Here is a 21,970-nt window from a genome sequence, read left to right as displayed (position 1 = left end):
CTTTCGTTTCTTCACTGATGTTGCTCACTTTTCAGAAGTGCAGCGTGAGCTTCCTGTTTCTCATTACCTTAGAAACTTAGAGACTTCCTCCAGCAGTTTTCGGAAAACCCACGCACAGTAATGCAGTTATGACATGTAAACCAAGAAGAGACATCATGTGTGTTTGAACATTTATGTAGAGAATATTTTATGTAATATAGTTAAAATGATGAATTAATCAAAAGCATCACTCAGAATAAAGCTCAACTTGTATGAAACATGAATATTTTTGCTCACGGACACACAATAGCCAAGTTTTGTTCACCAAGCATCATTGCAAACACATACAGTATCACATGTCTGAGATGTTAAATGATGTGTACAGGTCGCACATCTATAAAAACATCAGCATTCGTTATGTTTATTATTAAGGGAAAAGTGGTTATTTTGTTAGGTTTTTGGAGCCCTTTGGTTTTAAAAGCAAAGTTGAACCAATGTCATGAAGACTCATTCTGAGTGTTTGATGTGAGGATGTAACACTTGACCTGACAGAGACTCTATTATTCAATGCTTTGTTTCTCTGGGACGGAAATGAAAACACTTTGTGGTTTAGTGACTCTGAGCTGAGACCTGCAGTTTGATCAACACCGTTACAGACGACAGACACAATGGAGAAAACCATTTTCTTTTGTGTATTTACTTATTGGATTATGCAAATCACGTCCAGTGGTAAATATATACTATCTCAAACATTCATGAAATTAACATATAAACCTTAAATAGTAGCTAATATCAGTGTGTCTCAGATGCGTCAGGATCTTCTGCTGTGAGAGTCCAGATGGGAGGAAGCATCAGTCTGAACTGCAGCATGAGGAACAGATATGAAGTGGCCTGGTATCATCTCAGATCTGAAGAGCTCGTTCTGCTGATTTCTGCGGAGAAGGACCAAACAGGAAGAAAACTCCTGACCACCTTCCCTCCAAACAGCAAACGTCTGGAAATGACCACAGACAGTTGGGTCACCAAAGTCTCTTTAACTATCTCTGGAGTATCAGAGTCAGATTTGGGGCTTTATTTCTGTGGAACAAAGTCTGACGCTCCAGAGATGCACTTCGACAAACCCTTCAGACTGGAGGATCAGTATACCGGTAACACATTTCAGTGTTTCTCATCATATCTTAAACGGGTCATGAACATGTTATTTTCATTCTAAAAATGGCTGGGTTAAAAACAACCCAATTGGCAACCCAGCGCTGGGTAAATATTGGCCAGAACACATGCTGGGTTAAATTAACCCAGTGGCATTTTAACCCAGCAGGCTGGGCTGTTGAGAAAACCCAAGATGTAGTAAATTTTTTACCATTAATGGATTTGCTATTCTGGGTTATTCTTATAAGTTCTCCTGTGCATAGCCTACTGTAAAACTAGACAATCATGAAATAACAAATAATGAAGAATGCATGTTTAGACTGTTAAAATAATAATTTTTAATACTTGTCAACTGGTAAAACACACAAATGTGTTAAAATTGGCAACAATGATAACTACAACAGTAGCCTAATATATTCTGTCAATTTCTTCACGTTAAATTGAACTTTTATTTCGACGGGTTGAAGACCTTTGAGAGTCTGTGTTCATGATATGACAGTGTTCTCAAATGAAACGGTAAATTCTCATGAAGTGACGGTTTATGTGTTCGTGTCCTCATGTAGAGACACGGCAGAGACTATAAAGACAGCGAGCAAGTGTCACGCGCGCTCGTGTGTGTGTGTGTGTGTGCGCGCGCACCCGTCATTCACAATCACATAGAGATGCAGAACATGCAGGAGTAATATTTAAATAGCATTTTGCAGTTTAATATTTACAGACACTCGTGTATATATATATTCGGCTACAGTCTGGTGCCCTGCGCTTAGATAATCACTGACGCGACTGAACGCAGCTGCGAAATTGCGACTGATTTCCCAAAGAATCCACAGTGAAATGTAGCGAACACAAATAAATAATGCTCAACTGAGACATTCACATTGTTGTAAATAAATAAGCACATTCCCAGCATTAGGATCCTTTGTAAGGTGATGCTATTTTTAGTCTGTTCGTCTGTCCTCGTCACCTCACTAACACTCCAGTGGGCGGGGCCAAAGCTGTGATGATGCAGTAGGCGTTGATCTTCTGCAGAGGCGGTCTTTCACTGATCTACACTCACCTAAAGGATTATTAGGAACACATACTAATACTGTGTTTGACCCCCTTTCGCCTTCAGAACTGCCTTAATTCTACGTGGCATTGATTCAACAAGGTGCTGAAAGCATTCTTTAGAAATGTTGGCCCATACTGATAGGAGAGCATCTTGCAGTTGATGGAGATTTGTGGGATGCACATCCAGGGCACGAAGCTCCCGTTCCACCACATCCCAAAGATGCTCTATTGGGTTGAGATCTGGGGACTGTGGGGCCATTTTAGTTCAGTGAACTCATTGTCATGTTCAAGAAACCAATTTGAAATGATTGGAGCTTTGTGACATGGGGCATTATCCTGCTGGAAGTAGCCATCAGAGGATGGAGACATGGTGCTCATAAAGGGATGGACATGGTCAGAAACAATGCTCAGGTAGGCCGTGGCATTTAAACCATGCCCAATTGGCACTAAGGGGTCTAAAGTGTGCCAAGAAAACATCCCCCACACCATTACACCACCACCACCAGCCTGCACAGTGGTAACAAGGCATGATGGATCCATGTTCTCATTCTGCTTACACCAAATTCTGACTCTACCATCTGAATGTCTCAACAGAAATCCAGACTCATCAGACCAGGCAACATTTTTCCAGTCTTCAACTGTCCAATTTTGGTGAGCTGGTGCAAATTGTCGCCTCTTTTTCCTATTTGTAGTGGAGATGAGTGGTACCCGGTGGGGTCTTCTGCTGTTGTAGCCCATCCGCCTCAAGGTTGTGTGTGTTGTGGCTTCACAAATGCTTTGCTGCATACCTCGGTTGTAACGAGTGGTTATTTCAGTCAAAGTTGCTCTTCTATCAGCTTGAATCAGTCGGCCCATTCTCCTCTGACCTCGAGCATCAACAAGGCATTTTCTCCCACAGGACTGCCGCATACTGGATGCTTTTCCCTTTTCACACCATTCTTTGTAAACCCTAGAAATGGTTGTGCGTGAAAATCCCAGTAACTGAGCAGATTGTGAAATACTCAGACCGGCCCGTCTGGCACCAACAACCATGCCACGCTCAAAATGTCTTAAATCTCCTTTCTTTCCCATTCCGACATTCAGTGTGGAGTTCAGGATATTGTCTTGACCAGGACCACACCCCTAAATGCATTGAAGCAACTGCCATGTGATTGGTTGATTAGATAATTGCATTAATGAGAAATTGAACAGGTGTTCCTAATAATCCTTTAGGTGAGTGTATAATGAGTCATTCTCTGGGCTTAGTTACAATAAAAGCTGTGGACTTTTGGACTGACAAGGACGTTTTAAAGATATTTTTACAGTATGATGACCTCTTATATGTCACAAGCTGAAGGAAGAGTTGATTTCTCAGTTCATGACCCCTTTAAGATGAGCCACTCAAGACGAGATCTGAAGATGATGTTTGTTGTAGTGGTTTGTGATTGAGATCAGCAGCACATTAGTAGATATTAAACTTGGCACTAGATATTGCTTAACTAACCCACATTTTAAGGTTAATTTGTAATTTAAAAAAATTACAGAAGCAGGATTTTGTTTGTGTGTTCATATATTTACAGATCATATTTTCACGGGTGTTTTTGTAACAGAAGAGACGAAAGCAGAAGTTGAGATCACAGGTAATGTGTTGATGGTTATCTTGTTTGTTTAAGTGGGTTTTCTAATGGCTCTAAATGCTCTTCTGTGGAGATCTGGCACTAATACTGTGTGTGTGTGTGTGTGTGTGTGTGTGTGTGTGTGTGTGTGTGTGTGTGTGTGTGTGTGTGTGTGTGTGTGTGTGTGTGTGTGTGTGTGTGTGTGTGTGTGTGTGTGTGTGTGTGTGTGTGTGTGTGTGTGTGTGTGTGTGAATAACTCTTGTGTGTGTAGACGAGGTGACGGTGACGGAGCGTGTGCTGATGTTCGGTGGTGTTGGTCTGGCTGTGTTTGTGTTTTTTCTGACTACAGTCGTCGCAGGAGGAATCATTCACCATCACGGCCGGCAGAAAGGATGGAAAGAAGCCAAACGCTCATCTCTGATGAGACACAAATCAGCCAAATGAGCTTATGTGCTTTATTTGACAATCTGAGCTTCAGTAAATCAGTATCGCTGTAGGGAAACACACATTAAAACAGAGAACTGTGTGTCAGATCTGAACTGAGATGTTGTGGCACCAGCACCAGCGTCTCTTAACCAGTCAGTGATGATTGTGGTGATTATTCAGGTTTGTGTGGTTCAGTCAATATCAAAGCGCTGCCACTGTCTTTAATGCAATGTTTATTAACTCAATATCATTGAACAATATGCTGATGTTTTTACATGTAGAGAATAACCCAATGTCCTTATTCAGAAAGAACAGCAAACAAAAGTTTTAATATCTTTAGAACAGCAGGAATCAGGTTAAAAATGATTATTGTGTCTGGCTATATCTTTAGACTTTATATATTTATCTAGAGAAGCATTAACGTGTATAAGCTGTTTTCAAGAGACAATATAAATGTAAATCTCTTTTGTGGCACATAAAGCTTGATTTAATAAAAATGTCAACAGATGAACTCAATAATAAACGTGTTGATGAGAGTTCTGATCATATAAACAGCTGTAAAACCGACCATTAGCAAAGCTTTAACCACAACTGTATAGATTCAGAGATGTTAAAAAAGCTTTCTCATAATTGTCATGCAATGCAGAATAATGATTTCCTGACTGACTGTTTTATGATGATGCAACTAAACCACAATATGAGGATGGAAACGATCTGACTCGCAGACACACACACACACACACACACACACACACACACACACACACACACACACACACACACACACACACACACACACACACACACACACACACACACACACACACACACACACACACACACACACACACACACACACACACACACACACACACACACACACACACACACACACACACACACACACACACACACACACACACACACACACACACACACACACACACACACACACACACACACACACACACACACACACACACACACACACACACACACACACACACACACACACACACACACACACACACACACACACACACACACACACACACACACACACACACACACACACACACACACACACACACACACACACAGGATAATACAATGAAAACATTAGTAAGACTTAAAATTATGTCAAAGTTCACTCTTCTGTCAGAACTCGTTGCCGGAAGTAGTTTATAAAGTTATGAATATGGATATGTTTCTTCAGAACATCATTATTAACCACTGGAGTCGTATGGATTACTTTTATGATGGATGGATGTGCTTTTTTGGGCCTCAAAATCTCTCCATTCACTGCCATTATAAAGCTTGGAAGATTTTATATATACATATCTATATATATATATATATATATATATATATATATATATATATATATATATATATATATATATATATATATATATATATATATATATATATATATATATATTTATATATATATATATATATATATATATATATATATATATATATATATATATATATATATATATATATATATATATATATATATATATATATATATATATATATATATATAAAACTCTGATTGTGTTCGTCTGACAGAAGAATGTCATACACACCTATAGGATGACTTGAGGATGAGTAAATCATGAAAACTTTTGAATTTGAAGATCAAGGTAAATTGGACAATTTAATCCATCGTCTTTCCTTCTGGAGCATCAGAGAATGTTTTCACCTTTTTGTAATAGTTGCGTATGAGTAATTTGCATATGAGTATCAGTAAGTTCAACATCTGATACAGATTTATACTACAGTCATCAACATTTGAAACATTTGTAATGTGACACTTCTAATATTGCTGGCTACTTGTTGCCTTCACTCATAATATTCAGTTCACTGACTGTACTAGAATATTTATGGTTTATGAAAAGTTAAGAAAAATATACTTTGCATGTAATGAACATTTACTGTCTGTATTTGCAGGAACCTCTCTAGATCTGTGTCAGGAAAAAATGACAATGACCAGTAGAGGGCAATAAAGACCAATCAGACTCCTAGTTAGAGGAGACAACTATTCCAGGACAAGCTCTGTGTGGTGTAGGAACGATGCTTTTGTAGGAAAAGTAGAGCACAGTCGAATAATTGGGGCTTTAAGCTTTCTCCAAGTAAATGTTGTCATATGATGTTTACCAGGAAGAAAGGGATGGACAGACAGAACTTGAAGTTATATGGGCACAATATGGAAACATAACATTAGAGCATGTGGTTAGATCAGAAGGGAAAGAATCAAAATGTAAGAAAGTTCTAAACTTAATGAGAGCATTAGTTGGGAAAGACTGGAGAGCAGATAATCAATCACTGATGTATATTTATAGGGCTCTGATGAGTTCAAAGATACAGAAGAAGAAGAAACACATTTAATGACAATAGATAGAGTTATTAATAAAGCTTACAGGATGTGTACTGGTGCGATGAGATCAACACTGACTAAGGCAGGTAAAGTTAGGAGAAGTTTACACATTGCTTACATATTGGTGTCGTTGTGGATGTCACTGGGGCAGCACTTTTTCAAAAGTTGCACTTTTGTACCTAAATGGTGCATTTTAGTACCTAAAGTGTACATATAAGTATCTAAAAGGAACAAAAGTGTACCTTTTGAAAAGGTATCGCCCTAGTGACAGCTTTTATACCTTCTTTTCTGAGAGTGTATTCAACATATGAAATCTAATAGAGAAGATTGAATGCTAGAAATCCTTCAAAGTTTATTCAGATTGCGGTGGCTTCGTGGGTTCCAGATAAAACGGAATGAGAGAGCGGACAAAATCCACCAGGACGAGCGGTGGTCAGGGTTAAGCTACTTTTAAAATGTATTTCACTACAAAATACCTGCTTTAAAAAGTCATTTGTAATATTTTTAAGTTTTGTAACTTAATCTAAATACTTCAGAATACTAATAAGGCATGCAACACAAACATAGGACTTGGTTTTCCTCTGCATATTATTTTAGACAACATCAGTTTTCCACAATATTTAGACAATCTTAGAAAAAATAAAAATATTGTTGCTCATTAAGATCTGGGGTGTGTAAACTGTTTTAATGGGATGAACAGGGTAAATTGTACTCATTTTGTCTTCTGGGAAGCATATTAGCTTCTGAAGGGCAGTACTACATGAACAAACATGATCTTTAAACAAAATAAGACAAATGTACACAACATCCTGTGCAAAAGTTTTCACCCCCCGCTCTTGATGCGTTGAGTTTCATGGGTGCTTGTTTCCACCACCAAATATTAGCCTACAAATAAAAAGGGTAATTGCAACTTTTTATCTTCCAATTCTGACATTTTTCTTAGAATTGTGTGCTTTAAAAATGCAATCACTGTTGATTCAAACTTTTTTTTGTTACAGACTCAGGGTCCATTTAAACACACACACACACACACACACACACACACACACACACACACACACACACACACACACACACACACACACACACACACACACACACACACACACACACACACACACACACACACACACACACACACACACACACACACACACACACACTCAACATATTCAACAACAACAATATATGTTTTTTTTTAAATCATCAACGCGTTACAAAAATAAACAGTGGCAGTGTTTCCACAACTCAGACTGATAACGTGTAGTGCTCAATCTTATATTTGATGGGCCCATCATGATAATCTCTCTTTTAGAAGCTTTAAGTCAGCAGATAAAGATTCTGTAGCACAGCTTTAAATGTGCTAACACACTCACAAACATTTCACTTGCACTGAGCCATCTAGGTCTCCTTAAAAAAAAATTCTCATTGCATCATTGTAGGATACTTGAAGCCTCTGTAAACTAATAATCTATCATTTGTCCACAAGTGGGCAGTATAAAGTGGTGTACAATAAGATTTAAAGCAGGGGTTTTCAAACTTTATCATGCCAGGGAATCTTTTATGAGGGACCCCTTCCTAAAATCCATCTATTTTTATGAAAGAACATTTAAACTGTTAGATACATTGTGTGACATTATAAATACAAAATATTGTTTCCAAACTTAATCAATTGTCTATCCATAATGTTGTATGTATAAAGCTGAAGATTAAATACAATTATTTGTACAAGCAACTTTCACAATAAATGTATGTAAGCAGCTTATGTACTGCATTAGGAACACTGCCTAAAACCCCAGGTGAGCGAGATAAAGAGACTCAGAAAGATACAAGCAAACATACAATTCTGAATAGTAGCCAATGTGTATGGCAAGAAATGAGAGAAACATTTAGAAATTAACAGAATATTCGATAGACCAGTTTATACATTTTTGCTTTGTCTTTTTATTCTCTGAAATTTTCTGGGGACCCCTTAGGACCTTTTGGAGGACCCCTGGGGGTCCTGTCTGAACAATATGAAAAACAACAAATAAAACTGTTTTTCATGTCTGCGAGTTGAAGCGAACACAATAATGTGATATTTAGCCCTGGGAATGCAAATTTCAGCAAAAAACCCCCACATATTTTACCCCCCAAACACGATTTGGGCTTGTTTTTGGCTAGTTTTGAGTAGCGATGGGGCTGGTTTTGTTGTGAAAACAGAACTCTGGCAACAATATATTAGCCTGCATAATATACTACGACATACAACGTTGCCATTCAATGTTATCTCATGCTCAGTTAGAAAAGGACCAAGATATTTCACCTCCGCACACAAAGCAAGATCCTTATCAGACAACTGTAAAACTGGAGTTCTGCACATCATCACATCTCTCTTACTAGCAGGGTCGTGCACAGACCTTTTGAAGGGCATGTGCTGAAACTGAAAAAGGGCACCCCAAGCGCAACTGTATGTCTGTTCACCCCTAACTCTTTATCACTCAACACACGTTAAATGCCCCTACGCTATTGCTGCTGTAAATAATATGGTGTGTTCTGTTATTTTGGCTGGCCCAAAAAGACCTTCAGTGAAGAAGGCGGCCTATTTGCACTTAATGTAAACGACAATATTACTGTAGTAAAACCATGTTTTAGTCCGTTTATACGTGTGAAGACGAGTGGAGAGTATAGAATACTAGATTCAAAAATTAGCTAGCGAGCGAATACGTGTATAGGCTATAGCGTAAAGATGAATGAAACATATGCGACCATTAAATGATTAAATGTTAACAAATTAAGTGTATAGCAATCATAAATCAAAGAACACACTTCTTATAAATATATTTGACCTAGATGACGAGAATCTCTCAGTCGCTTTGTGTAAGTGTCAGTACGAAACAGCGCGGTGCACACCTGTGCTTATTTACGATTTTCCGATGGTAAAAACGAATTAAATGTTGTAGTATGAGTTGAATCAGGTGTGATAGATGAGGGAGACACACAAAGACTGCGTCCGAAAACCTATGTAGCTGGCTCGTTGCCTCGCTGCCTTATCAGACAATGGCCGTTTCTCAATATGCGTTCTTGTTTGTTCTCGTGGACTTGTGAATCGTCATCAGTCTCATGAACTGTTCATAGGAGTCGATTTCAGGGGGGACGCGTACCCACCAGATTTCGTCATGAGTCATTTTGTACCCACCACTTTTTTTTTTTTTTTGAAAACCTCGAGTTCAATTTTACGGTGACGCATTGCTGCCACATACATATAATTTTTTCCACTCAATTATGTCGTAATAACGAGATCTTATGTTGTTTTAACGACATCTTTTGTCGTAAAAACGTTTGAAAAGCAGAAGCAAGCTCCGTAAAATAGGCTCTTCCGCTGCCTGTATCAGTGGCAGTGCCCATAGCACGAAATTGTTGTAATGTATTGACGTAGCAGACAGTTCTTAACAGCCATGGGTAGCAGGTGCCATGGGCCGCTCATGATTAGCGTAATGACGGACCCCGGTGCAGCCACAAATATCATAACTATCTACAGGCCTACTGTAATTAAGACATTCAAGAAATGTATTAAAAAGAAAGACGCTTTCAGCCTTACTCAAAGTAGAGCCCTGCATTTCTGCCCAAGCCTGACGGGCCCCAACTTTTTTACGCCCCTAGGGCCGGGCTTCGGGCCTTTTTAGGCTTCTCCTTCAATTTATATTTTAGACATTCAATAATTAAAAGAAACAATGAGATGTGCTGCGCTGGTGGAAACAACATGAGACCATGATATCGCGAGTCCTCAACTGTCAAGACTGACTCAGAGTTTAGAGGACGGCATATGCAACACACATCGCCACAAATGAGTAAAGCAAGCCAACACGCAAACTGCCACAAGTGAAACTGAAAATAAGTCTTAGATGCTCAAAAACACAACAATCTTCATTAAAACTAATGAGACTAACGGCTCTTACCAGTGTTTAGGTCGCTCGTTCTCATAATGCGGTCTTTGATGTTGAAATTAGCTTTTTAATAAAATGCTCATATCTGTTGCTTTTGTTGACGTGAACTCCGGTAAATGTGCATATAGCGCGGGGATTGAAGATCGGATTTATATTCATTTCGCGGAGAGGTAGGTAAGACAACCAGCATGTTTTTTTTTTTTTTAATTTGTTTAGATTGTGTAGCCCGTTTCGTTTGCGTGCGCCGTTGCGATCTGCCTGCCTCATCTTGTCAAAAATGCCTTTTTACTGTGATGGTGGTGATAGTAGTTTAAACAGTGCTTTAAGTGTTTTATATGGATTTTATAAGCAAGACAAGTCAAGAGTTGATTTCAGAAGCTAAAGTGTTGGATTAACTCACTGTCGGCCGCTGGCCGCTTGGTCATCACTTTAAATAACGAAAACTTTAATTTAACAAACAAAAAAATGCTGCAAACATTTTTCTAAATTAACTTAATAAAGAAAAAAAACGAAATATAACTACTTTGACATTAAAAACAAAACTGAACTATTTTAATGGCTGCAACTAATGTGTAATAGAGATCGCTAAGACATGTGACCAACTGGGCGGTAACGTCATCAGAATGCAAAGAATGATGGGTATGTTTAGCCCGTTTACATGGCCTGGCATAGCAGGCTAGTGTTCTGGCATGAAAATAATTAAAATTAGAGAGAAAAACAGAATATAATCCTACAAAATGCAGCGGGCTAAAGAAAACATTGTCAGACCATATCGCCTAAAACTAAATCCTAACGCAAAGACGAGATCTGATGAGAAAATAAAGGGAATCAAAGGACTGGATCCTTACGAGCTGAGCGACTGGTCAAGGGATGTCAAACTTTTGCCCAACTTCCAGCACCCATATATATATACAACTACATATTAAGTGTTGTGCGTTCACACACACACGCAAAGTTTTCAGAATTCAAGTCGCTGCAGTCTTTTTTACAGATGGATGGGTCGAGGACCTGGAGATTGTAAAAGTGGGGCAGAAAACTGTCGTCCGTTCAAAGTTATGCGAATGTTTTAAGCACCACACTCCTCGCTCTCGCTCATCTATCTGCATGCAGTCCGAATTGAACAAACCTGCATGCGTGTGTGTGAGTGAGGCCGGCTACACACTGCAAGCGCGGCGTGTCCGTTTTTATTTCGGCTCCCATGTTAACAGGTTACAGAGCGTTCACACTACCTGCGGCTCGAGCCGCGCGTGCATGCTACAAATAGAAACCAACGCCTATCTTTCACGCAACACGGTGGAAGCGTTTAACATGAAGTATAGGCCTTCCACTGTCACATAGCAGCAGCATCGCCGCGTCAGACACGCTTCTGGTGTGCAAAGACACAAAAAACGCCACGATTGCAGTGTGTAGCCGGCCTGAGAGAGGGGGGCGCGGTGGACACATGTAAATATACTCCGTCATTTTGTTCAAACAGGACATCATTCAAACGGCAAAGTGTTTACTTATATTTGTATACCCCGTTCTTAAGCTTTATGCCACTTCTATCGTGAGAAGGACTATTGCAGTTTATAACAGTAGGTAGATGGAATCTTGAACACTGCGTTCTTCCCTCCATGGAAAGAAGACCGGCGCCCGTTTGTGCCGCGGATTCCCAAAATGCTTTGCGTTTACCACTGGGAATACGTCATGATGACGACACATTAGCAATCTCTATTGGGAGGATTAAAAAAAAACACGGGCTCCAGTCGGACTTGGGCTGATCATTTTGATGAGCTGTCGGACACAGGCCGGGCTAGGCCTGCGATGAGTGGGTCCTGACACGTGTTGCCTAACCAATAGTCTCTAAATGCAAGTCCTAAAGCATCTTTTTCATTGTCTACATGGATATTAAAAACATGGATGACACGAACAATTAGTACTTTATCTGCAGCCAGTACTAACTCTGAGATAAAAATAGAAAATCAGCAAATTCTTTGATAAAGTCTGTATTGTGCCCTGGTGGCCCATATACAGTAGCTAACACAAATGTTAAACGGGATTTAGCATGTACACTACATAAAGTTACGTAAAGCAACAAGACTTCAAGACTTTAATACTGAAGTTATTATTATAAATTACAGCAACCCCTCCCCCTTTACCTTTCAGACGCGGCTCGTGTTTATAACAATAATCTTGGGGGGGGGTGGACTCATTTAAAGTAATGTAGTCGTCAGGTTTTAGCCAGGTTTCTGTCAAACACAGAACATCTCGATTATTATCTGTAAACATATAATTAACAATAAGCGCTTTTGGGGAGAGGGATCAAATATTCAGCAACCCGAGCTTTATAATTTGTTCATCTGTATTATATATATATTGTTGATTTGTTGGACATCAATTAAATTTTTACTGTTGAATGGTTTTGATGTTTTTTTGAATTTGTTAATTCGGGGAACAGACACAGTCTCTATGTGATAATATCTAGGTGAAAGAGTCTCTATGTGCTGGGATTTATCTGACTTTAGTGATGTGTGACAGCTAGCAGACGGTCAGTTTAGCCGTTAACATGACACTGATATGATGAATTGATCTGTGTAAAGTTATATTCACTCTTTTAATTCATGTTATGAAATGTAAACCAGGAAGAGGCATGATTTGTATTTCTATGTAATATGAAACTATGAAATATGGTCAAAATGATTAATAATCAAAAGTATCTCCCAGAAGCTTTTCAGAGCTTAATTTATCCAAAACCTGGAATATTTATGATCACAGACTCACAAACCAACACACTTGTAGACCACATCCAGCATCAACTACATTAAAATCACATCTTTGCAAAATCACATCTTTGCACATAGTGGTTTGATTCAAAGTGAGGGTTCAACACTTGAACTGAGATAGAGAATATTATTCAATGCTTTCTTTTGCTCTGGGAAGGAAGTGGAAACACGTTGTGTTTTAGTCTCTCTGCTTTGTGCTCTAATGATAAGATTTAAATGTCGACATGTTTTAAACTCTGAACACAGAAGGCAAATGAAGAGATCAGTCAAGTGTGATTAGGCAAGGGCAATAATGAGCGGTCAGACTCCTCCTCTGGGAGGCTCCATATTTCCACTCTTAAATCTCACCTGTATGAGGAATATTGAGTTGGAATTCCTGCTAAACTTGTGACACCAGAACAAAACTCCTTCAGAACTTTTATCATGTAAGTTTTCATGTTTTTAATATTAAGCCAGTCTGTGTGTTTTGTGCTATTAAACCAATAGTTGTGTTTGTTTGTGGAAAACTAAACCGGCTCGTGAGGAAATGAATCGACGTCTTTGTGATGTTTCCAGTCGTGTTTTGATCAAGATATTTTTATTTTTTTATTTTATTTTTATTTATTATGTGGTTTTTAATATAATCATTAGATTGTTCTCCATTTATTACTCAGATGAGAGGATCGTTTGGTTGCAGGAAAATAATAATTTAATAAACTTTCTGTTTGTGTCCAGTGGGCCATTTGGTTTGACTGATCAGTTTGAGGATTACACTGGAATCATTTATTAAAGCAGAGATTCATATTGTAGTTTAATGTTTCTTACATGCAGATCTTACACAGACATTTATCATGAGCAAGATCCGCATGTGTTAAATCTTTAAATAAAAACAAAGAAAGTGAAAGTTTAGAGTCGGCTGTATTGTGAAGTATTTCCTCCTGTATAAATGTGTCTGTGACATGAACCAGCTCTTGTGTTTTATCATCAGGTTCAGATGGCTGGATCTGCTGCTGCTGCTGCTGCAGCTGTTTTGCTTTGTCTATCATGACGGTCAGTATCATTTTTGTTTATAAACTGTTACTATTTTTGATTTTCAGTTCCAGGTAGAGTTATTCTAATAGTTTCTCTGTTGTGCATTTGTAGATTAATGATGGAAATTTCTCACCATATTACATCACAAACTATGACATCTGTGCAATTTATTCTAGTACATTTTTTATTACATTTAAAAAAAAAAATTGTATAAACATTGAATTCACTACAACTGTACTGACACATCTTATACTGTCATCAACATCTCAGGATCACGTGAGAGTTAGCTGGCCAGAATTCCAGGCACGCTTCGTCAACCGAAAATGCCTGCAGGTCCCCTACCCTCTTGATGGAGGCCAAAGCGACCAGGAGCGCTGTCTTCATAGACAGGAACTTAAGCTCCACAGATCGCAAAGGCTCAAAGGGAGCTCTCTGCAGGGCAGAGGTCCCAAGATGGTATGAGAGGAGAGCGAGGAGGATTTAATCTCCTAGCCCCCCTCAGGAACCTGATGACCAGTCGTGCTGACCCACCGTTTTCGACTTCACAAGGTCGTAGTGCGCAAATAGTAAACCTTTAGGGTGGAATGAGACAGCCTTCATTCCAACCCTTCTTGGGGGAAGGAGAGCACGGACCCGATCAGGCATTATCTGGGTTTTTCTTGGCGAGAAGAACATCAGGTGACGAAGAGGTTCCACTTCAATGCATAGGCTTGTCTCGTGGCCAAAGCCCTAGTGGAAGTGATGGTAGCCACCACCTCTGGTGGTAGGGTACTCAAACCTGCTGCATCCCGTCCAGGACTCACACGTGCCCCGTCTCTGAGAAAGGAGGTCCTTCCTCAGAGGAATCGGCCAGGGAGGGGCTGTCGTGATGAGCACCAGTTCGGAGAACCAAGTCCGGTTGGATCAATGAGGGGCAACCAGAAGGACCTGGTCATCGTGCTCCCTGATCTTGCACAGACTCTGGGGCTCCCCCAGGCTCACTGGGGGAAACGTATACTTGTGGAGGCCCTGCGGCCAGCTGTGCGCTAGTGCATCTGTGCCGAGGGTCCCCTCGGTCAGGGAGTAAAACAAGCGGCAATGGGAAGAGTTGTGGGAGGCAAACAGATCTACCTGTATGTTGCTGAACTGTTCCCAAATCAGCTGAACCGTCTGAGGATGGAGTCTCCATTCTCCTCGGCTGCACGATTCAGGTCTCCCGGGATGTGAATGGTACGAAGTGACCTCAGAATGCTCCATATGAGGAGATGGCGGGCGAGTTGTGACATACGGTGGGAGAATAGACCACCTTGTCAGTTGTTGTACGCTACTGTGGCCGTGTTCTCTGACCGGACTAGTACGTGTTGGCCCTTTGACACTTGAGCAATGCCCAGAAGCGGTGCAGAGCAAAGCGTATTGCCAGCAACTCGAGGCAATTGACATGCAGGAGGTTACCTTGCCCATCTTGGGACTCGATTGTGAAGCCAGTGCTGGTCTCATATGAAGCAGTCCGAGTGGCTTGACCACCGCTGCGGATGCCATATGCCCCAGGAGCCTCTGAAATAATTTCAGTGGAACTACACTCTTACCCTTGAACTGTCTCAGGCAAGTCAGCAGTGACTGCGCGCGCTCGCTTATAAGCTGCGTGTACATGGCGACCGAATCAATTTCCATACCGAGAAAAGAGATCCTCTGCACGGGGGAGAGTTTGCTCTTTTCCCAGTTGACCCGAAGTCCCAGACGGGTGAGGTGCTGGAGCACCAGGTCCCTGTGTTGGCAAACCTGGTCTCTCTCAAGAGCTAGCATCAGCCAGTCGTCGCAATAGTTCAGGATGCGAACACCCGTGTTGCCTGAGTGGCACAAGGGCTGCCTCTATGAATTTCATGAAGATGCGAGGAGACAGGGCTAACCGGCCTGTGTCAATAGACCTGAAGGATGGCCATGGCATGCAGTGAGGAGGTGGCCTGCCCTGCAGCTCTGTAGGACTTCGCCACCAAAGTAGACGAGAACCTACAGGCCTTGGAGAGGCTTAGGATCACCACGCCACATTGAAGCACTCGCGGACATAGTTGCATCGCAACAGAGCGTTCAACAGGGGGGACCCCGGTGTACCCTTTAGCCGCGGCCCCGTCAAGGGCAGAGAAGTCGGAGGAGGCCACCGAACGATCGTGGGAAGACAACGGGGACTTCCAGGACAGCGTGACCTCCTCATGCACCTGGACGGCTGTCAGCTCGCACCGCCCCCAAAAACCATCATCCAGCCGCTAGTGCTCAGGACAGGGCAGAGTGTCCACTCCATCCCAAGGCTCGTTGCTGCCCAAGATAACAGGGCTGTCAACTCGGGGTCGGACTCGGGCAATGTTGGCAATCCCGAAGGCAGCAGCATAGCCGAATCTTCTTGCCCAGAGGACTCCAGCCCACCTTGAGATGCGGCTTTCAACATCTTGTCATCATCTGGAGCAACAGAAAAAATTGGCAAAATAAATGACAAAAAAAAACCGCGTTCAGTATTCGGCTTCGGGCTTCGGCCAAAGTGTTTTATTATTATTCGGCTTCGGCCAAGAATTTAAATTTAGGTGCATCCCTAAGTAAAAATAGGACATAAACCATTTCAAAACTGTCCCTGACACTCCAGACAAAACGTGTGAGTAATAGACTGTGATCTACAGTATCAAAAGAGACTCTTAGATCAAGAAGAATGAGAATGGATGTGTGCTGTGAAATTTACAACTGACGGGGTTCAAAATGGTTATCAATCGTTTATTAATTAGAGATCACAGAGAATAAACAGAAACACATGTATTTTTCAGCACTTTGTATTGAATGAATATTGTACTGTCTGTATTTGCAGGAACCAACTCTAAATCTGTGTCAGGAAAAAAGGGAGGAAACGTCACACTAACATGTGAATATGAAGACAATCAGATTTGGCAAATTGATTTACGCAGTGAGAGAGAAAACATTGATGTTTGTAAGATTGAAGAATGTTGTAGTGGCCGATTTTTTAAAGAAGGACCATGTGGTGTCATCATCAAGAATCTGAGCTTCAGTGATGCTGGGAAATACTTTCTGAGAGTCTATTACACTATTGATCAGACAACGCTGGAGCCACAAACCAGGACGTACCATCTTCATATTCATGGTGAAGTCAAAACTGATCAAACCATCAACATCATTTAAATAATTACATTTGGTCACTCAATCCTAAATCTGTGTGTGTGGCTTTGACTGATGGACACATTATAATAATGCTGAGTGTGTGTGTGTGGTCTTGACTGATGGACACATTATAATAATGCTGAGTGTGTGTGTGTTTCTCCTCAGATGAGATCTCTGTGAACACAGGTGAGGAGCTGAAGCTGGATGTTCTGTTGATCAATGCTGATAAAGTGGAGACAAACTCCAGTGGAGAGTGGACAGAGGTGTGGACGAGAGGTCACGGGGTCAGCAGTGATCGACTGAACATCAGTGATGGGAATCTGACCATTAATGCGTTCACATCCAATGACACTGGAACATACAGAGTTCTGGACTCTGAAGGAGAAATCCTGATCACACTCACACTCAAAGGTGAGAGAAGATCAATATAGAGCTGCACAATGAATCATATTTAATCATGATTTCTGCTTCTCTCTATTAATTAAGCATAATCATCAGTGATATTGGGCCACAGGTTATTTGTTGAAAGTGTTTTTGTTTTAAATCAACATTTCCGTTTTATTACATTGGTAACAAGCCTCCACATTGTTCTATATCACTGTTATTGCTTATAAGCTTCTTATGGTTTTACTCTTTTTTATTATGTAGAGAACAAAACTGGTCACACTGAACTAAGTAAGTAAAACGGGGCATTGAGAGCTTTTCACAATCTTTAAACAATAAGTTTAAAAATGAACAAAACATTTAAAATATATATAAATATATTTTCTCACTTTCCTTCCTTCGCAGATAACTGGATTTTGCCAGTTTCAGTGTCTTCAGTGGTTCTGCTGGTTCTGCTGGTTCTGCTAGTTCTGATTATAATTGCTGTCAAGAAACGCCAAAGTCGGCACAGGAACATGGAATCAACCCAGTATCAAAACCAAAACCAAAACCGAAATCAGAATCAGAATCAAAATCAAAATGTAAAATCTAAATCAGAATCAAACTGCTTTGAAATGCAGGCTGTTAACCAAAACGAATAATTTAAAGTAAGTTACTGTACTAATGAAACAATATTATCTCACACACACAGTAGCATATCTGCAGTGAAAAACTGATCCAGGAGAATGAACTAGTTTGCACTTAATAAAGCATAACTAGATTTCTGAATGAGCACTTCACCTCGCTCACAGTTTTAGGGAAAATTCACGACTTTAATCAAATCACCATTTCCTCGCTTGGATTGTAAGAATGTACAGAGACTCCAGATATAAAAACACTCTTTATTAAAGCTACACTGTGTGATATTTTCCCCCATCTAGCGGTTAAAAGGTATATGACCATCCAGTGAATATTAGTTTCTCTTCCTCTCAATTCCGATTTCGTTTTAACTCCTACGGTGGCCGATTTAGTCCAAGATTAACATGGCTTCCAGTTCGACCTCGTCCACATTGGACACGGAGCCATCGAGTGTTAAAACGCCAAAGGCGAAGCTTGAATTTACGGGAATGTCCCTCTTTGGCTAATGTACTTTCAAGATGGAGGAGCAACATGGCGACCCGCATTCGAACCCTCACCCGTATGTATTTTCAATGGCATATTATAAACTCACAAGAATACTTTATTACTTGAAAGAAGTAAATATAAGATATATAAGAACTAAGTGTTTTTAGCTAAGAATAAACTAAAAAAGTTACACAGTGTAGCTTTAAATCAGATTGTCCGGTGGCTTCACCTGTAACGTCAATACAGCTCTTTATTATTATCAGATTTCAGTTTGTAACCATATCAGTGTGAATGCTGTCTCAACTATCACTGTGGTTGAGTGTGTGTGTGTGTGTGTGTGTGTGTGTGTGGACGCGTATGGTGTAAATATTTATTGTTAGGGTTAGTGAAGCCCAGTGTAGATCTTACACACAACTTCCATCTTAATTCATGATAAGGAATTATTGCATCTATTGGATCCATCAACCATTGTTTCTATGGAAGATTCTTTGTATAAACAGTTTGTATATTAGTGTATACATTCATATGTAAATGTGTACATATGAATGTTTAATATGTGCATTACAGGTTTGCTTCATCTAAAGTGTCTTTCCTTACTCTATAGGTTTAGAGATTTAAACTATTCTTTGTAAATCTGATTTGAAGGTGTATGTATTGTGGAAAACTAAACAAAAAAAATTAGTTCAACTTTTGTAAGAAAATGTTTTGTTAGTATTGTTTTTCTTGTATGTATTTTGAATGAATTCAATATTTATAAATGATGAAACATGGAAATAAATAGTTAATGTCTACTGCATTTTGTGAAGAGATTCTGAAAGACTGTTGAGATCAGACTGAAATGATCAGGGATATTATATAATGTGAAGTTTCTGATTATGAAATATATGCAAATGCACTTACAGTCATGTGTTACTGTATCCTGTGTTACGAGGTCAGGTATCGTTTATCGTTTTTGCAGCTTAATTTCAGCAAATGCCTTAACTTTAATGCTTAAACATTACGGGACGGTTTCCCCGACAGGGTTTAAATTAAGCCACGAGTAGACCTTCATCTAGAATAGTAACGCATGGCTTAAAAAGTGGCTTTCTGAAACACAGATTAAGTACAGACTATTAAAACCTGAACTATGGATTTCTGAACTAAAATAAACCAGATTAATTTAAAACCAACAGAATTAGCATGACAGAGGTTGCCTATAAAACAAGAAAAGAAAAGCTTAAAATTGCATGGAACTGAGAAGCAAATCTAAGACTAAGGATTCAAACCATGTCTCCATCATGGAAGGCAGACGTACTAAGAAGGACGCTAGTCTCTGGTGTCAGTCGCTAATGCACCTCTTTAGGCCAGGGCAGTTTAAATGCACAACTCTGACGTGCTTGCCTCTGTTACATTGCCAAAAATATTGAGCCGCCCCTCCAAATCACTGAGTTCAGGTGTTCAATCCCTTCATGGCCACAGGTGTGTAAATCAAGCACTAGACCTGCAGACGCTTCTACACACATTAGTGAGAGAATGGGCCGCTCTCAGGAGTGTGTGTGTGTGTGTGTGTGTGTTTGCTTCTACACACATTAGTGAGAGAATGGGCCGCTCTCAGGAGTGTGTGTGTGTGTGTGTGTGTGTGTGTGTTCGCTTCTACAGTGAGAGAATGGGCCGCTCTCAGGAGTGTGTGTGTGTGTGTGTGTGTGTGTGTGTGTGTGTTCGCTTCTACAGTGAGAGAATGGGCCGCTCTCAGGAGTGTGTGTGTGTGTGTGTGTGTGTTTGCTTCTACACACATTAGTGAGAGAATGGGCCGCTCTCAGGAGTGTGTGTGTGTGTGTGTGTGTGTTCGCTTCTACAGTGAGAGAATGGGCCGCTCTCAGGAGTGTGTGTGTGTGTGTGTGTGTGTGTTTGCTTCTACACACATTAGTGAGAGAATGGGCCGCTCTCAGGAGTGTGTGTGTGTGTGTGTGTGTGTGTTTGCTTCTACACACATTAGTGAGAGAATGGGCCGCTCTCAGGAGTGTGTGTGTGTGTGTGTGTGTGTGTGTGTGTGTGTGTTCGCTTCTACACACATTAGTGAGAGAATGGGCCGCTCTCAGGAGCTCAGAGAACTCAAGCGTGGGGCCGTGATTGGTGGACACCTGTGCAATAAGTCCATTCGGGACATTTCCTCACTACTAAATATTCCACGCTCAACTGTTAGTGGTGTTATAACAAAGAGGAAGCAACTCAGCCACAAAGTGAAATCACAGAGCGGGGTCAGCGCATGCTGAGGGTCACAGAAGTCGCCAACTTTCTGCAGAGTCATGAGCTCCAGACCTCCAAACTACTGTGTCCTTCAGATGAGCTCAAGAACAGTGTGTAGAGCTTCATGGAATGGGTTTCCATGGCCGAGCAGCTCATCCAAGCCTCACATCACCAAGTGCAATGCAAAGCATGGGATGCAGTGGGGTAAAGCATAGTGATGTTACGTCTGACACGACGCTCCGAAGCTTGCTTCAAACTCGAACGGTCCTTGCAATGAACCACTGCTTCGGAGCTTGTATCATTACGTCACTAGTCACGTGAAAATGACTCCTGTAGTGAACCCCCTGACTGCTTTGACAATCCAGTGTTGACAGGTTTGAAACCTGGCGGCTGAATTTCTTATAAAAGTGAAGCCAAACCATGGCAACACCGTGGGTTGTAGTAGTCAGTGTTTGGATTGGCATTATTGTTGAGGAGAGTGGATTGAGTTTATTTCAGTGTCACCCTCTGCCACATATTTTTTTATTATTATTAAAGGTCCCGTTTTTCGTGTTTTTTGTAGCTTTGATTGTGTTTACAGTGTGCAATATAACATGTGTTCATGTTTCATGTGTAAAAAAACTGTATTTTTCACACAATTTACTTATCTGTATACTGCTGTTTTCACTGTCCTAAAAACGGCCTGAGAATTTCCTCGTTCTATGAAGTCCCTCCTTCAGAAACACGTAACGAGTTCTGATTGGGCCAGCGGTTCCCGTGTTGTGATTGGACAGCAGCTTAGCGCACGTTACCGGAAAGGTCACGCCTCTTACCATAACGGGGAGATGAACGCGCTCA

At 40.6% G+C, this 21,970-nt stretch overlaps 1 protein-coding gene across 3 annotated transcripts; it reads left to right on the top strand.

The window, feature by feature from the left end:
* Positions 1–583: 583 nt before the first annotated feature.
* LOC307134027 (uncharacterized protein) lies at positions 584–4,734 on the top strand. Of its 3 annotated transcripts, XM_079829451.1 has the most exons (5): positions 600–708; positions 786–1,127; positions 2,773–2,829; positions 3,738–3,797; positions 4,045–4,713. In XM_079829451.1, exons 1-5 carry the CDS (start codon positions 648–650, stop codon positions 4,215–4,217), a joined length of 693 nt encoding a protein of 230 aa, XP_079685577.1. In that variant the 5' UTR covers positions 600–647; the 3' UTR covers positions 4,218–4,713. The 3 variants fall into 3 exon arrangements, with proteins under 3 accessions (XP_079685579.1, XP_079685578.1, XP_079685577.1); XM_079829453.1 differs by lacking the exon at positions 2,773–2,829 and having other exon boundaries at positions 584–708; positions 3,768–3,797; positions 4,045–4,714; XM_079829452.1 differs by lacking the exon at positions 2,773–2,829 and having other exon boundaries at positions 594–708; positions 4,045–4,734.
* Positions 4,735–21,970: the final 17,236 nt, after the last annotated feature.

This window comes from Gobio gobio, assembly GCF_949357685.1.
Source record: "Gobio gobio genome assembly, chromosome: 11".
Classification (NCBI taxonomy): domain Eukaryota; kingdom Metazoa; phylum Chordata; class Actinopteri; order Cypriniformes; family Gobionidae; genus Gobio; species Gobio gobio.
The sequence above is the reverse complement of the archived record's forward strand: the minus strand, read 5'-3'. Positions and strand labels throughout refer to the sequence as shown.

What these genes read in the sequence shown, in the direction of transcription:
- LOC307134027 (XM_079829451.1), top strand. Translation starts at nt 648, where the DNA reads ATGGAGAAAACCATTTTCTTTTGTGTATTTACTTATTGGATTATGCAA. An exon ending in TATGCAAATCACGTCCAGTG is followed by an intron (nt 709 to 785) that starts GTAAATATATAC and finishes AGTGTGTCTCAG; the next exon opens with ATGCGTCAGGATCTTCTGCT. An exon ending in ACTGGAGGATCAGTATACCG is followed by an intron (nt 1,128 to 2,772) that starts GTAACACATTTC and finishes ATGTCTCAACAG; the next exon opens with AAATCCAGACTCATCAGACC.